This window comes from Misgurnus anguillicaudatus, chromosome 8 (assembly GCF_027580225.2).
Source record: "Misgurnus anguillicaudatus chromosome 8, ASM2758022v2, whole genome shotgun sequence".
Taxonomy (NCBI): domain Eukaryota; kingdom Metazoa; phylum Chordata; class Actinopteri; order Cypriniformes; family Cobitidae; genus Misgurnus; species Misgurnus anguillicaudatus.
In genome coordinates this window covers 8,440,818-8,459,605 of record NC_073344.2, presented here as the reverse complement: position 1 = coordinate 8,459,605, position 18,788 = coordinate 8,440,818, and the positions used below count along the sequence as shown (strand labels likewise).

Below are 18,788 nucleotides of genomic sequence, written 5' to 3'. Positions count from 1 at the left end.
TTCAAATAGGACGATGATATAAAATTAAAGGCATAGTTCACCAAAAATCATTTACTCACTCTCATATTGTTACAAACCTGTATAAATGCATTTGTTCTGATGAACACAAAGGAAGATATTTTGAGGAATGTTTGTATCCAAACTGATCATGAACGGTTTGGTTACAAAGATTACTCAAAATATGTTCCTATGTGTTCATCAGAACAAATACATTTATACAGGTTTGTAAAAACATGAGAGTTATTATGGAAGAGTGGGGTAAGTTGTCACATGGGTAAGTTGTCACACTGTTTATAACTTCAACACTAGAGGCTCTATTTTAAAAATTAAATAGAAGTCGTCGTCACACAAAGTGTCTATGGTGTTCACATGTGGTCGCTCTTATCTGATGTTAGCACAACTTTCTTATTTTTTGGCTTAAAAAGTAAAAAATGTGCATTTTAAATTTCACGCAGTGCCTGAAAATAGTCCCATGCTATTGAAAGTTACTAATGGGACTATTTTCGGCTAATTCCTAATTCTATCCTAACATCGTAAATATTGTCCTATTATTCAAAATGGATACAGCACAATGTTTTAGGTGCTGTGTCATATTATGAGGACAATAATAAAAAAAAGCTCAGGTGCAAAACCCTAAGATGTTTTCTCCTTAAGTGCATCCTGCATCTGAAAAAAAAACATGCAGGAATTATTAGTTGCAACTGTAAAAAATTTTTATATTGTCCCCTAGATGGCAGCACACAATTTTTTTTTATTTATCTGCTGCACTTTATAGGGGTCATAGTTTTGTGAGGTAGGCCAGGCGAATTACAATAATACCACCCCCTTTATCTGCACTATCCAACCACAGCATTTAGTGCAGAGAGAAAAGAAGGACTTGACAGCACATTTGAGTTTCAATTACAACAAACCACCATCATTGTGATCAGCGTTTGCATTTCATCTGTTCATTTGCATTTTAAACGACACACCCAAAAACGACACACTTTTGCTCAGGCCTACAAATTTGCGATTTTAAAGGCGGAGTGCACAATGTTTGAAAAACGCTTTGGAAAAGGAGACGGGCCGACTACCAAAACACACTTATAGCCAATCAGCAGTAAGGAGCGTATCTACTAACCGACATCCTTGCCGGGGTTGCGTATGTGTGGGGCAAAGAAGGTCCAGATTCTATTGGGGTAGGGGCGTGTTTGTTTAGGTGATTTCAGATATCAACATTGGCTTTCAAACATTGTGCACTCCGCCTTTAACATGCTATAATAAATTATCTATATGGTATTTTGAGCTAAAACTTCACATACACACTCTGGGGACACCAAAGATTTATTTTAAATCTTAAAAATATCTCATAATATGACCCCTTTAATAAAACAAACCGAGCAAACTGACATTAAAGGTCTTGTTCTTTCTGTGTTTTTGAACTTTGATTGTGTTTACAGTGCGCAATGTTCATGTTTCACGTGTAAAAAAAAACATGGTATTTTTCACACAATTTACTTACCTGTATAGCGCTGTTTTCACTGTCCTAAAAACGGGCTGATGTCTTCCTTGTCCTATGAAGTCCCTCCTTCAGAAATACATAACGAGTTCTGATTGTGTAGTTTGTTTAGTGTGTTGTGATTCGACAGCTGCTTAGCTTAGCAGAGCCGTTTTGAGCTGGCGACTGACATATTCCTGTGGGCGGATTTTAGTCAAAACTGTTTTATTGACGTCATTCAATCGGGAAGTACTGTAGTCCAAACCAGCCGTTCGCTGCAGGCTTTGAAAGGGAAATTCTGTTAAAGAAAATATATCGCTTGGCGGTGAACTTTGAGCTTTATCGTTTTGCAGGTATTATTTATGGTGTAACAGCAACATTACACACTAACTAAAGTTTGAAAAATGGGATCAGGAAGATCTTTTGTTATTATCTGAATATTCATTATTATTTAATCAAATTTTTTTGTCTATCCATGTCTAATACATGCTTGTCTATCCCCAGTACTCCTTCCTTAGAGAGGAGAAACAGCCCTGTTGTGGTGACATCAAGGAGCCGGTATTCACTGCGGAGGCGTACACACAGTCAGGTGAAGTCTCCGACCAGTGCCAAGCGAGCACAGTCCAAAGTGCTGGTTTCATTTGGCAAGCACAAGCTGCGCCGCCTCTCTCTGACAGCCGCTTCCTTGGGGAACTCAAGATCAGGTCAGTTACTAAGACTGCATATCACGCAGCTTTTTTCAAACCAGCAGACCAAGAGATTGTTTTTACACCTACTGTGACTAATTGGCTTAAATAGTAATTAACACAACAAAACAGTCTCTGGGAAATTCATTATCGCAGCTTTGTTTGTATTCCTCAGTGAAGAGTTGAAATAAGCTTTATGTTTTCATGGAAACACACAGAGATGAACAGTATACTGGGTACTTTTGTAGTAATAAAGCCATTATGCGATTAGTTCATTGAAGTATTTCAGGGATACTGTCTAGATCAGTTTTTTTCAAGCTTTGTAAACATGTTTACAACACCAAAAATGGTTTGCAGAACAAAATATATTAATTCCTATAAATAATATTTTTATAGCAAACACATTTAACAGTGTTTAATTCACTACTAATTGTCAGTGTAAAGTCCCTCCACATGTTCAACAGCATCTTTGTTGCATCCACAGTTCTGCTGTCTTTTGTATTAGAAAATGCCAAAATAGACTAATATTTGTTCAGCTATAATATAAGCTATGTCCCAATTTGAAGGCTGTGACCCTCTAAGGACGCGAACCTCACAAGGCGAGCACTCGGTCTTTGAAGGTCGCAGCCTCCGAAGTCCACTAAAAAGAACTGAAATGACGGTCTAGCCTTCGGAGGATCCATCATTTGCGTCACCTGCTGTACGTGTCCACCGCGCCTGTCAGTGGGACACAGCGGAGACGTTTTTGACTTATTAAAATAAATATGGAACCAGAAAAATATAAATTTTATTTGAGAGATTATGACACGTTAATGTAGATTAAACTAACCAACAGTATATCAAATGACTCAATTTAGAAATATACACAACATACACAAAATAATATTAATACAAAACATAACTTATAATACTCAAACAGTGACAAGAAACTTTTTTCTGGTAAATGGAGACATTTATTTAACAAGGGTTTAAACGTTTATTTCATTGGCTTGCAATGAATCTTGGGATAGCCTAGTGTGTGAAGGATCCATTCGTTCTATCCTTAGCAACGCAGAGAAATAAGGACACATTTTAAGGCTTTATTTTAAGCAGCCTTCAAATTGGGACGGCCTTACTATGCTTCAGTCGCGCTGCTGTGATGCAATTTGTCTTAGAATACGTCCTTCAAAGGTCACAGCCTTCGAATTGGGACACCACTGTAATCAGGTAATTTCTACTGTATGGACCTCTTGCAGTTATGCATCATACCACTAGAGGTCTGTGGATCCCTGGTTAGGAGAAACACCATTCTAGATTAACTGGTATCACTAGGCCTCACATAGAAAGTTTGGCTGCAGCATTCTGCACATTTCAAGTATCTGTAGTAGTATTAGTGTAGGTAGTACAATGAGCATTTTACAAGTCCATCCTTTTTTACTTCTTTTTACCAAGTTTTACAGAATGGTTTGTTTAATTAAAATTCTGATTGAAAGTGGCCATGACATACATATTTTCTTGATCTTTTTAAATATGCTGTTAAGTAATTAAATATTAGAAAAGTAAAAACAAAGTAAATTATATTATAAAAACATTTAAATTCAAACATTCTCCCAAATGCAAAAAGAGCATATATTGTATTTGAGCTACAAAACTAACTTGTTCCTTTTCAGCATTTGGATTTACCTTGAAAAGTAGGTTTGTCATAACAGATTACAGATTTATTTATCATTGTTTCAACATGAATGGATTGTGAATCATTCAAAATATGCAGACTTTACAAAGAAGCTATTAAAGTGACACACTGTAGTTTTTCAACCTTCATAATATATTTTCAAGACCCTTGTGATGGTACATTGACATAAAATAGGTTAAATTACATGTCTACCATAGCCTGACGGGGTCTCTATTGCTTTAACTCATACTTTTAAACTTGGGGTTTCGGGTAGTAACCCGAGCACAAAACAAAAAACTACAAAAATCTGCTTTACAGCATACGTCACTTCCTTAAATTCGGACGTGAGAGCGCAACTATTTATTTTCCTATTGTCATGGCCGAATCAGCAACTAAGAAAAAGAAACCCATGGTTTTGTCGGAGGAGACCAAAAAGAGAAAACCGGAGAATGACAGAATAAAAAGAAGGACGAGGATCAGTTATATTGGGCCAGCATTCGCTTGCTGGCGTGAACTAAAGAAGGAGGAGGGGTTTCTGACCGATGCTGACTTGGCTTTCATGCTTTTGTACTAGTAAGTAATGTTATATTGCTTGCATATATAAGTCCTGTCTGGCGCCCGAATACTATTTTTTTTACGTGAATTTTGCTGGAGGCTACTTGGAGAGTTTAGAGAGAGACTTATATAATGTGACATTGTGGCGCCATGGTGGCGTCATGGACCTAGGACACGGGCGATCCATGTTCGATTCCCCTTTAAGGCAATTTTTTTATATAAACTTTAACCAAGCAACCACCATTAGAACTGGCTTGAAAACATGAGCTACGCGATCTTTTGGCGTTTGAAATAAAATAAAACCCATGAAATTACACTCATATGACATGCTGGAAGGCACACTTTGTGACCTAAAGGTTTGTCTTCTTTTCCTTTGCGACAGTGCTGCGGCGCTTGTGGCCTCTAGGGGTGCTAGACGTGAACAATACATGTCTAGCACCCCCTGGTGGCCAAAAAGTTCCATGGTGTGCCTTTAATTAAAATTGAGGGGTTAAAAAACAAGGTTCATTCTAATGCTCTATCTGCACATGACTATCATTAAAAAATATTAAAGTATTCAAGAAAGTTTTATTGTAACCCCCCCCCCCCCCGTGATTGAGGAAGAAATGAAACACATCGTTTCAGAAACATTATAGTGCAAAACAGACACATACAGTATACTGTAATACATTTGAGGGAAGGCACATCTGACAAAGAGTAGTATAATAAATACAATATTAATGACAATGACAACACAGCAGTGCAACAGACATATCTACAGGCAATTTCACTGGCCCCAATAAAAAAAATGTCAGTGTCACATATTTAAAAATAATAATTCAAAACGTCAAATATAATTGTATACATGTACAACAGACATGTTCCACCGAAAAAAGGTTTCCAACTGTTCTGCTTTACCTGTAAACTGACAGCAAACTGTGCAAAATATTGCATCGTTTCTTTCGTTGTGTTTTACCCAAGTTAATGTCTGCTTCCAATATGTTAAATAATATACATGAATCGCTATTAATCGCATACAAAATAAAAGTGATTTTTGGCATAATATATGAGTATGTGCTGTGTGTAATTATTATGTATAAATAAATACACACACATTCATGTATGTATTTAAGAAACATTTACATGTTTATATATATTTATTTATATTTTTATATATTCTATATTAAAAATAAATGTAAAAAAATTATAAGTAAAACAATTCTGAAATGAATATATGAATGTGTGTGTTGTTAAATATACACAATAATTAGACACAGTACACGCACATATATTATGCAAAAATATCACTTTTATTTTGTATGCGATTAATCGCGATTAATCTTTGCCCAGCACATGTATAATTACACACAGTGCACACACATAAATTATGCAAAAACTTTTTTTTTTTGTATTCGATTTAATCGCAATTAATCTTTTGGCAGCCCTAGTAAAAACAAAATGTAGGCATAGGTGGTCTTTTCTCTTTCATTTCCTAAATGTGAAACTCATTGTGTTTAAAACAAAACAAATCAGATGGTGTGATCATGAATTTACATGAATCATGAATTAAGCCTGTAGCTTTTGACCGTTTACCTCCAATAGAGGGCAGCATGCTCCCAGCAGCCTCGTTGGTTTAAGAAGGAGCATGATAGGGTGCGATGGCCTGTATCCGCTGGGGATACGAGGAGTTAATTAATTGCCCAATCGGCCCGTGATGGTGTACATGTGCCGATAGTGGGTAATTTGCAGCAGGGGCACGCCGAATACGGCTACACTATCAAACCCTGCCAGCGCTCTCGCTCAGTAGATAAAAAGGAGCTAATGCGTAATTATCCCTTTGCAAATTGGATTGTTTTAACGAACTGGAGAATATAAGCCCAACCTGATGGAAAGCAATCACTGTTTTTACAGCCAGCTCCACCCCCTCCACTCCATTCCTACGTACTAGGCAATAAGGACCATCTCAATGTAATCGCTCGTGGTCTGTTTCTGCACGCAGAGTATTATGATTACTTGTTTTTCAAACTCGTGTTTTTTGTTTGTGCATCAGAACCTCCATAAATCTGTTTGTCTCTGTGATGTACAAAAGAAAGTTGTGTCTGGTTCTGGGCAAAGCTTCTTTGGGACGAACGTGTCGGACGTTAGGCAGCATGCGGAGGAAGGGGGAGAGCAGGAACGACAGTGGGGGTGATGGAGGGGTTAGCCAGAGGGACTCTGTGCCGGAGATAAGAGCAGCTAATAAAGAGCAAATTGAATTACTAATGAGGAAAAAGAGGGCAGCTGCGTTAAAAACCACCACTAACTGCCTCTCCTCACTGCCATGGCCACTGCCGCGTGACATCTCTTAATTCCTTCTCTGATGAGTGCCTTCCTCATGTCTCTCTCTCGTTCCCCCTCTCTTTCTACCCCCTCCCTCTTTCTCTGTTTACTGAGGCTGGTTGGTTATCTGGTGGGGGATTTAAAGGGGCATAAACCTAAGTGAGCAGTTAGGAGTGTAATGAATTGCGGGCAGGGTAGAAGTGCCTCGATAATCCCATAAAATAGATAAATGACAGAACACAATAGCTAGGAGATGAGAGAGAGAGAGAAGGAAATGAAGCCGCCCGAAGCTTCTCAACTGTATTTTGGCTCAAGACCCTTTAGAGTTACACAAACAAAAGCAACTTGGTCTGCACTGATTAGTCTTCACTCCCTGCAGATAGAAAAGATTCCTGTGTTTGTCAGATGCATCTGCTCCTTTCCAAGGCCTCTCCGTGGTTTGCTTTGGCTACAGTTATGTCCAGCTGCCTGAATTGTCTAAAAAAAAAAATATTGTTTCTTTACTGACTTTCATTTACAAGGAACAGTAGCTGCATTTCCTTTACAGATTTGCACACTTGACTTATGCAGTTTTTTCTAAATGTCGATGAAAACATTAGTGAAATGGTGCCGTTTCCACTAATCGATGATATGTGACTAAAACTTAGTTTCTCCTCTCATAAGTCATTGCAAAAATCCAGTCGACAGATGTTGGTAGGTTTACTAATATCTTACATCCACCGCACCAGCTGTTATTTTCAAATTAAACGTAGGAGTGTTATCCAAAATTAATGCCAATGAAAGCCCCTTGTACTTGGAGGTGGCAACCTATGAAGTGTTTATTTGAGGTAATAGTACAGTATTTTAAATCAAAGGAGATGTAGGAGTGTTCTCCAGCCCTTTCCAGTCTTGTGAAGGTGTACAATTTTGTCTCTAATGTCTTTGGACTGCTCTTTGGTCTTGGCCATGTTAGTAATAGTTGTATTCTTACTGATTGTATGGGGTGGACAGGTGTCTTTATGCAGCAACCTCAAACAGGTGCATCTAATTTAGGATTATAAACGGAGTGGAGGTGGACATTTTAAAGGCAGACTAACAGGTCTTTTACAGCTGTATCATACAAAGAAATAGTTAAAAAATTATACATTGTGATTTCTGGATTTCTTTTAGATTATGTCTCTCACAGTGGACGTGCATATACGATGACAATTTCAGACCCCTCCATGATTTCTTAGTGGGAGAACTTGCAAAATAGCATGGTGTTCAAATACTTATTTTCCTTACTTTGTAAGGCGTTTCTGGGAGGTTTTAGTATCTCAAATAATGATTATGTGATTTGCGTACATCAGGTGACCTGAAAATGCGAATACATTTTATTATTACCATTGCAGTTTCATTGCAAAATACACCTTTTCCGAATTCCAAAAAACCACCTCATGCGAGTGTAAAAAATTTGTTTATAGCAAAATATAGGAGTTTTTGCGAAATTGACATGTTTCCACTTCCTGTATTTTTAATTCGCAATGTCAATTTGCATAATTTGAAGGGTAATGGATACAAGGCCTGACCTACAGCTTGATATGGAAAATCAGCTGTACATCTCTGACTGTGGCTTCACATCTCCCTCTTGTGCGTGTTTGCACAGGCAACCCCTCTCCCATGTGGCAAAGCAATTAACTGCAATGGCTTTATTTGGTATGATGTGTGTACGCCGCCCCTTTCATACACACACACACACACACACACACACACACACAAACACATCGTTCAGGTCAAAGTAGCATCTCCCTTTGCTAGTCTGGTATCTCAGTGTGTAAATCAGTGTGTATCTTTTTCAGCAGGGCATCTCACGCAGGCGCTGCATGCACATGCTCACCTGCTGGGCAATTTGTGATTAAGTCGGGCACATCACTCTTCCTCTGAATGCACACTTGCATAGTCATGTTACTGCAATTCCAGAAACACGCACATGTACACAACTTAGCCCTGCCAAATTCCACATGGGTCCTGTTACAGTGCAATTATGTAGCTTTTTATTTACCCATAAATCACACCTCGGCCCTGTCACAGCTCTGATCTCACTGTCATTTTCCACTAGTTTTTATAGTGCCACCCCTCACCAGACCATGTAAAGTACACACACACACACACACACACACACACACACACACACACACACACACACACACACACACACACACACACACACACACACACACACACAGGCTATAAGCTGCCTATTATACAGGTTGTACATTTTGTATTTTTGTTTGGATGCATTTAATAGAAATCATTAACTGATTTCTATCAAAACTTGAAACTTTAATGCTTTCCAGTATGACATGCTGTGATGGTAAATGTATTGACACTGTAAAAAGTAAAAGTTTGATCAATAAAAAAATATTTCAATTGGTAACGCCCAAAAAAAGTTTTTTCAACAAAAGTGTTTATTCTGATACGACATAATATAAATGTCATGAACAGTCATGTTACTCCTAGAAAAACGTGATAACATGTGAACTAAATACAAGTAACGACAGCCCTGTCACAGCCCTGATCTCGCTGTCATTTTCCACTAGTTTTTATAGTGCCACCCCTCACCAGCCCATATAAAGTACACACACAGACACACACACACACACACATTCTGGTTTCCTTGTTTCCATTCATGTTCCCGTTTTTGTTTTGTTTTTTTTTTTGTTGTTTTTTTTAATCACCTAGTTAAGGCGGTAGGGTTTTCTAGGCGGGCCGCCTAAACTGAAAAGTGCTGCGGGAAACCCTGTAAATGCAAGTTTTGTCTTAGCTTGCTTAAAGAGCACCTATTGTCCGATTAACAAATTTACATTTCCTTTTGTGTGTAAGTGTGTTTTAATGTGTAATGAAATAGGTGCCCTTTAAATTTCAGAAAACGATTAGCATTATGTGCAACAAGTGCTTTCTTTATGTGGTGATGCATCTCCTTGCGCACGCCGCGAGACCTCTGCACGCGAGAGACCTGCTGCATGAGCACAGAGACAACGAGCTAGCTGCTCTTACAGAAATTACTTGTTCGTTTGTTATGAGTGAATTATTTTACATGTTTCTTCGTCACACTCAGTCTAACATGCGGAGTGCAGAATTAGCCACGCCCACTTATTTACATTCTGCGGTATAGAGACGGAGCGCAGTTTTGCAAATTTGAAAACCACGCCCACCGGGGGGAAAGCAATCCAACCGTCTCCATTGACTTTCTATTGCGAGAAGCCGCCTCCTTGTCATTTCTGGCTTATAACAAAAAACTGAATAATGCCTAAAAGCTGCTGTGTGACAATATGTACAGCTAACAAGCCAAAGAACCCAGAAATATTTAATAATATTTATAAGCTGTCGAGCCGTAAAACCAAGTCTTTAAGGAGAATAAAGTGGATCGCCGACTACGTTTCCCCCTAGTGGACGCAGTTCTACTAATAGGAGTACTATGAAAAGTTGCCTGTATCCATTTTTTTTCTTTAAACGCTCATTTTTTGGGGTCGACAGCTTATAAAAACTTATTTACAGATTAAACTTAAAAACAGAATAATAACTAAAAGCTGCTGTGTGACAAGGTGTACATCTAACAAGCAAAAAAAAAAAAAAAATACGTTTTTATAAGCTGTCGACTTCAAAAAACGAACGTTTAAAGACACAGAAATGGAAACAGGCAACTTTTCATAGTACTACTATTAGTAAAACTGCGTCCACCAGGGGGAAACGTAGTCGACGATCCACTTTATTCTCCTTAAAGACTGGGTTTTACGGCTCGACAGCTTATAAAAACTTATTTCTGGGTTCTTTGGCTTGTTAGCTGTACATATTGTCACACAGCAGCTTTTAGGCATTATTCAGTTTTTTGTTATAAGCCAGAAATGACAAGGAGGCGGCCTCTTGCAATACAAAGTCAATGGAGACGGTTGGATTGCTTCCCCCCCCGGTGGGCGTGGTTATCAGGTTATGACGCGCTGCGCTCTGTCTCTATGCACGGAATAGAAAAAAATTGTTACGTCTGACATTTATTATTTCATGGTAATGGAATCTACTTTCATACCAGCCCTAATACCAATCATCCACGCTTTGTGCTGCGAAGGAAAGCGTATCAACTTGTCAGATGCTATTCTGGATTTTGCCCTTCGCTTATACTGTGACTTTAAATTGTCAAAACACCTCTCAAAATGCTTTCTACATATGTACATATCCCAGCAACAAGAGGTTAAATAAAGAGTTCAGAGGTTGTGTAACCTTAAAAATCCAGTGGTAATTTTGGTTCCCCACACAAACAATCCTTATGTGGTATGTTTATTGATTTTAAATAGTTTTTTCCATCACTAACTAGTTCACACTTTCTTAAGTTTCTGACACTTTTTTTTTCACACCACCTCCGCTTACTCAATCCATCCTGCCCCGCTTCCCCCGCCTCCCATTCTTATATATCTCATTGCCATTTTAAGAAAGCATACCAGCTTTAGTACGGTAATGTAGACTCTGTAATGTACGGTAATGTAGACTGTGTTTATGACAAATGTGCGTCGGCAGGTCCTGGTTTACTTGATCCACTTGCTCCTAGGAACCCATGGTAACCCTACGGTGTAAAGCAGTAACCCTTCCATGGAACTGGGACACGTTATCTCACATATTGGCGCACACTCTCAGGCTGAAAATTGATCAAGACAGCAGTGCGCCCACATTTCGTATCAGTGCTGTTAGTGATGTATGTTGGGATTGACTTTGTCTGTGTATATACAGATGAGTTTGTATGCATGACAATATAGATGGATGTCACCCTGATATTTTCACTAAATACTGTATTGCCACACTGGTCTCATCAACCGCATCTGTCACACTTGCACCCGCACAACGTCGACTTATAGTCTCTGAGATGGACATTCTGCTCATTCCACATCACTTTCTCAGGCCCCGCATGTCAAACAGATGGGCCAGCTCACTTTTTAATGGGGTGTAATATCTCCCCCAGTGTCCACTGGATAAACATCCAACTACTCGTGTTCTGTACTGGTCCTGGCATTCACACTGACCTGTCCAGCAGGCTTGTCTTCGGGAGGACCACGCACCACCTGTTAACAGCAATTATGTGTGTGTGTGTTTGCGTATGTGTTTTTTGCAGTATATCCCATGTCCATAAGCTTTAACTCATCGGTCTGTCAGCTGTCTGTTGTCAGTGTTTGCAAAGTTTTACTTACCAAGTAGCATGCAGCATGGTTTCAGGGAAAAGCTGAGAATGGTGCTGTGGCAAGACAACCATGATTTGAACCTGCTTCCCCGTGAGCACAACATCTCTTTTAGGTGTTGAAAGCACGACCATGTGTTCCATGATATGGCCTTTATTAATAATACCTTATCTATGATGCAACGTGTCCTATATTAAGTAAAACCAAAAGGTTTTATAACATGCATCTCTTGCAAGAGCATTTAATGTGTGTGATATTAGCGCCTTCCCTTAACTGTGATGCCACAGTGTCGAATAGCAGAAAACTGTCACCAGATGCCGCAACAGTGGTTAAGTATTTTTATTTTGTATCAGTGTGCCTACTGACACTCTACTGACTCCTCTAAAAACAGGTAGTAAAGTGTGAAGGTCACTGACAACTCAGTTATGTTCAATGTTAGAGAAAGTGCTCTTAAAGGACACATGGAGATTATAGAGCAAACAAAATCTGTTAGCAGACTCCTTTTTAAAAATAGATGTTGGTAAAACCTTGGATCAGAATGTAGTAGCATATCAGTGTAACACCCAGATTACAACCTTGGGTTGAGTAATCAACCCAAAAGTCCCATGTTCGACATGGATTCCCAGTGTGTAATACTTGTACAATCATTGACAGACATAGAGAGACATTATTTACTGCTTCTGGGCTTTGCTCTTCTCCTTTCTGAGGAAAGGGGGCCCCAGGCCCTCTGCCTGCTCTCCTGTCAAACTGTCAGCTGGCCATAATTAAAGATACTCACTCCTCTGTCTTGCGTGATACACCCAACTAACAGTCGACTGCTATGCACACGAGCACCTGCCGGTTAAGAAGCTGGGGGAAAGTTTTTTATGATGTGCACCTGAAATAACCAAAGCTCACAAAGAAATGCGCAAACTGAGTTTATTGTCTAGCCATCGCACACATTGTCATGTTAGAGCGGAGAATGCGTTCGTGCAACGAAGGCTTGTCGTGTGAGAGCATTTGTTGAGCGTTTGTGCCAGCAGTTGACGGCTGAGTGACGAAAAGTGTAATCCAAACTCTAATGAAATGAGACACTGCGCTTAAACTCTTTCCTTTTTTGTTTTAGGGATAAATGTTTTCACGGTGTCCAAAGGGATCTCCGGTGACCCCAGGGACCGAATAAATCAGAAACCTTAAACAGGACACACCTGCTAATTATTTAAAAACACACATGCCATTGGTGCCTTCAACGCGTGCATTGTATGGGTGTGGGTGTTCATGTCCGTAAGACTTCAAAACATGCTTGAGTTATGATTTATTGATGAAGTGTAAGTGAATATTGCTTTGCTCTTCTCTAAGAATTAGGGTTGATATATGAGACCACCATCCTCTGGGTGCTGCATGTCAGTTATAAAGTGCCAACTTTAAAGTGAAAGTTCACTTTTAAAAAGTCAGAATACTACTAACAATGTAGATTTTGTGCAGATTTAAGTTTTAGCCATAATATATTTCTGTCAAAGTGACTGTATTCCTATTTGTGTTGATATTCAGCACTGTTGCCTTTTTGAATCAAGTCTAATGTGGCAAAATATAAAGGTCCAATTCTGTTTGATACCAGGGCAAGGTTTTATAAATGGCACATTAAAGGGGCCATGGCACAAGACTTTTTTAAGATGTCAAATAAATCTTTGGTGTCCCCAGAGCACGTATGTGAAGTTGTAACTCAAAATACCATATAAATTATTTTTTATAGTATGTTAAAATTGCCACTTTGTAAGTGTGTGCAAAAATGTGCCGTTTTGGGTGTGTCCTTTAAAATGCAAATGAGCTGATGAAATTCAAACACTGATCACAATGATGGTGGTTTGTTGCATTTTTAACTCAATTGTGTTTTTCTCTGCACTAAATTGCAGTGCTGTGATTGGATAGTGCAGATTAAGGGGTGGTATTATTATAAGAGCTCTTTATGACATCATGAGGAGAGACAAATTTCAACGACATATTTTTTCATGTGCTTGTAGAGAATGGTTTACCAAAACTAAGTTACTGGGTTGATCTTTTTCACATTTTCTAGGTTGATAGAAGCACTGGGGACCCAATCATAGGACTTAAACATGGAAGAAGTCAGATTTTCATGCCATGGCCCCTTTAAAATAATACTTTCTCTCCAGGCTTTTAAAGTTTCCCTTTTCCAGGAATCTGATCTCGCCAGCCTCTCGCATGCACCCTTTGTCTGTCCACTCGACAAGAAGTGTTACCGTAATAATCTATGTAAATTGTCATTTTGTAGAAAATGTACTTTAAGTGCCTTGGAATGTGCAGCATTATTTGATGTGGTGACGTCAGTTAAACTGAAACAAAAATTCAGAACTATCAAGAAGACCCTCCTCATTTTTTTTAATAACCAATAGCTTTTCATTTATGGCACAGTGCAGCAAAGATGCACTGTAACAAAATGTAGATGCTTCTGCTTTTAAAGAGCATTTGACTGGACAGAAAATTTGATGAGAAGCTGAAAGGTATAGGGGGATTTCAACCATTTTTAGAAACTGTAGGTTTTTTATGTTTATATCTTCTGTATGAGAATTTTGTCGGTGTTTTATATCATACCAGTTTTTTTTATTCTTAAACCTAACGTATTTATACTAAAAGTAAAGTTTGTCTTGAAGTTGCTTATGTTTAAATAAAAGTTTAATTTCACTTTCATGAGGGCTTCTTTAAACATAGAAATGATGAAGTTCCTCCCTGATTGGGTTGGAGTAAGTGGATTTGATAGTAGCATGACAGGCTCATGGGGTCAAAGCAAGCGTGTCACACAAGTTCTGAAAAGTGAAGCCAAAACGTCTCGATCCCCCTCCCAGTGACTGGTCCAGGGTTCCTACACGTTTTGGAAAAGTATGGGATTTGATTTAAGTTTTTTTCAAGTCTGGATTAGTATGGAAAAAAATAGAGTATGAAGAAAAATATAAATTTCCAGACTATTAGCCTATTCAGTTTCCTATAATGTAAAGATATATCAAGGGTTTCTAATAATACATTTATTTTATGTTGTTTGGAGCATGTCTTAAGCGCTGCCATAAGATCAGTGCTAGATCAAATCTGCGCAGGACTGTATTTGCAACTAAATACATTGAACATTGTAAAATTTTGCATTAAAATGTGAACCAAACCATCGGCCACAATGGGTAAATGTAAGTTTTACGATGGGAACTTGAGCTAGTCCAGCCCAGTCTTGTGGAGATGTGTATAAATAGCCTGAAGTGTGAAAACTTGTGCAATACATATGCCAAATTCCAATTTTGCCTGCATAAAATACGCCAGTCCTTCCCGTTCACGAAATACGACGTATCTTTTTGTGTCGTTTTATGTATTGATTTGTATTTTTTTCCCCATTTTTTTTACCATTGTCGCTTGGATTTTGGGTTAGAGCAACTTTTTGTTGCATAAAATGACATCCTAACCCAAACCCAATTCTGACCCCAACTCCAAGCGACCATGGTTTAAAAATAGACAAAAAACTTGAAGAAACCTCACTCTAAAAAATGCTGGGTTGTTTTTGACCCATGGCTGGCTCACTATTGGACAAAACACATTGCTGGGTTACATTGACCCAACTTCTGGGTTGTTTTAACCCAACTGCTGGGTTGTTTCAACATGGTTGATTGACAATAACCCAGCAGTTATGCACAGAATGCACAGTTTATTTTTTTTTTTTTTTTTTATACAATAAGGCAAGTAGAGTCCTTACTTAGAGAAAGTTAATGAACTTAACTTATAAAAACAAGTTAACACTAGAACTGCCATGACGGTCAAAATGACCGTTTTGAAATGTATATGTACAATAACTTTGTTAAAGTAAAACATACAATATTGCTGGTTTGTGACTTTTCCTAAAAGTGTTTTTATTTTTACTTACAATAGATTTTATATAAATTACATAAAAGGCACAGAAAATATGACCATTTCTACCTATTTAAGCCATAGCGGTCATATTGACCGCTCTAAATCTCACGCGATTCTATTGACGGTATTGATATATTTATTTAATATAAAATTTGTAGCATAATTATTTTATGGTTGTAAACTTTGTTTGTGGCTCTTTTTAACTTTAGAGCTGCTTGTTTCCAGCTTTTCCGATTATGTTCTGTGTTATAATGTATCATAAATGTTAGAACATTTAGAACATAGAACAATAGATCCTTTTAAATGTTATTTTGTTGTTCTAAGTAATGTTAAATAAATAGAGAGAAATACTGAATATATAATTACATTTTACTATATGAAATGATGCAAATATTTTGATTAATATTTATCTATGTATAATTATCTTTTTTAACTAAATAAAAATGTACATGTTGGTGTTATTTGTTTTTTTAAATATATCCTAACACAATTAATGCATTAATCTCTCATTTGGGTAATTTATTTAGAGATTATAGAGTTTATAGTCTAGCGGTCAAAATGACCGCTTATGGCGGTTCTAGTAGTTTTGGAATTCGGGCGCTTCTAGTGTTAAAGTTGTTTATGTCAACTTCAGGTCAAAACATAAAATAGTAGTTTGAATTGACTTGCAAAACCACGTTTTTTAATTTCATGCGGCATTTTTTTTACAGTTTATTAATTATAAATCAAATTGATTAACCAAAAGATTCACACTGCTACACTGTAAAAAAAGTAGTTGGATTAACTCAAATAAGTAAGTTACCTGGTTGCCTTAGAACTTTGAGTTAATACATCTTAAAAACATTAATTGATACAACAATTTTTACACAACTTTTTTGAGTTAACACTGTTTTATGAGTTGAATAAAATAAAAATTTTAGGGGGACCAGGAAGTTGAACCAACATTTTTTTACAATGCGCACTGTGAATGTCATTCTGCCAGCCACATGCCGCGATTTTCTTGTAATAGCTTTATTTTTATAAATGTCTTTTTGATAGCCACGATGATCAAGAATTCGTTGAAAAGGCCTGCAAAATCTCCAATTTATCATATCTCCAGTTCATTATATAGTATGACAGTAGTATATGTTGGTGACTATTGAAGGATAGGTCGGGAGGAAGTGTAAGAATTAGGTAGACTGATTAATATCCATTTATATTTTTGGCTCTGGGTATGTGAACTCACAGATGTGCATATCGTTTTTAGTAACTGAATCCAAGAACAATTTCATCACATCACAGTCAATTTTAGATCTAGCAGACATAGAATTGCCATTTACACTACCTTCCCTGGTGCCTTACTTGATTTTTGGCTTTGATCTCCCTTGTTCACTCTATCCAACTTGACAAATGACCAGATTACCAAGTTGCCAAGTTACTGCATAGATTACAAAGCTTAGTAAGAGATGAACCTGACTCTAAAGCCAATGAGCTTGTTGCAATACAAGATGAAAGCCTTTCATTTTTTCTTTAATGGCTGTAATGAGTTTGATGGGTGCACATATTTTTTGTTTATGTTGTGCTGGTCAATCAGTCATCAAAAATACAGCATCATGCAGAAATATTTTCAGTTGTCGACAGCATTGCACAAATTCCCTTTTCACATTCAGCCATGGTCACTTACACAAAATTGTCTAATTCTGGGGGTTACAGAGAGAAAGTGAATAGTATTTGATAGGATCTTAATATGTTGCCCCCTTTGAAGTGACAATGATATGCTCCATGTAAAATAAAATTATTAGACCGGATCTCATTTGAATGTACAAGATGTAACAAAATACACAATTCATTATTTGATAACACTTAACAATAAGGTTCCATTTTAACATTAACAGGTATATTTCTATTAACTAATTTTAACATCCTTATAAACTCTATCCAAGAGTGCTATCCATTTCTTTGTGTAAAATGTTTTAATCAGGTGAAAAATAATCAGTGGACCTTTTAGTGTGGCTACTTTAGAACTGTTAACACCATGCCAATGTTAATTTTACACTTGCTTTAGATGAATGTTGTGGTGTGAATATTAGTTACTGTCTGTCAACATCATCTGCAACATTACCACATTAAAATAAATTTGACTCAAGCTTAAGACATATGTGACCCACGACCACAAAACCAGTTGTAAGTCGTATATTTGTAGAAAAAGCGTACAATTTCCCTTCAATGTCATTACAGCAGTAAGCCAGCAGAGAGTGTAAAACAAACCTTTTCATTAGTAATAATGTGTTGCTAAGGACTTCATTTGGACTTTGAACTTATGACTGGCTTTGTGGTCCAGGGTCACATATAGATTTTAAACCTGATTGGTTAATGCGGCGCGAAATTCCGCCAAAGTTCAAATTTGAACCGCAAAATGTACAAATAGCACCATTCGTGCGTCCCGCGCACAACGCACAAATCGCGCCTTTCGCGCGAGCTACACGCGCGAATGAGGCGGAAACGCGTCTTCCGCGCCGCGCCAAACGCCTCTTCCGCACCGCGGGACCTCCAGACGCGCGTCAACGCGTCTTCACATCGACTTAACATTGAAATCACTCGCGCTTCACGCCTCTACCACGGTTGGTGTAAACGCAGCATTAAAGTGACAGCAGCCCATATAAACTTTAACAAAATACTTTACACATTTAAACCCACATAAATGCTTTGCCCCAACAGATCTCCATTGTAAGTACATTATTGCAAAAAAAGTCTTTGTTTCTTCAGGGTCAAGATGACATGATTTACTGTGGTAATAGATAGCATGATTGATACTTGAAAAACATATGTGAAGTTTTAGATAGCAAGGAGACTGGTGAGACGGAGAGAGTAATGCTTTCTTTATATAGAAAGAATGTGAAACATGTTTTGTAATTTTTTTGTTTTAAATATAATTAGTGCTGGGCAAAGATTAATCACATACAAAATAAAAGTGATTTTTGCATAATATATATGTGTAATTATTAGGGATGCACCGAATTCAGATTTGTTGGATACCGAATCCTACTCGCATCCTTATTACATTAACACAGTAAAACACA

General features: G+C 37.7%; 1 protein-coding gene across 2 annotated transcripts in view; it reads left to right on the top strand.

Annotated features, from left to right (window-relative positions):
- Positions 1–18,788, top strand: part of zc3h3 (zinc finger CCCH-type containing 3) — a 94,352-nt gene that overhangs the window by 2,214 nt on the left and 73,350 nt on the right. For both annotated transcript variants that reach the window (XM_073870253.1, XM_073870254.1), the window contains exon 3: positions 1,982–2,181. In XM_073870253.1, coding sequence (XP_073726354.1) covers positions 1,982–2,181 — 200 coding nt within the window. The remainder of the gene's footprint in view (positions 1–1,981; positions 2,182–18,788) is intronic.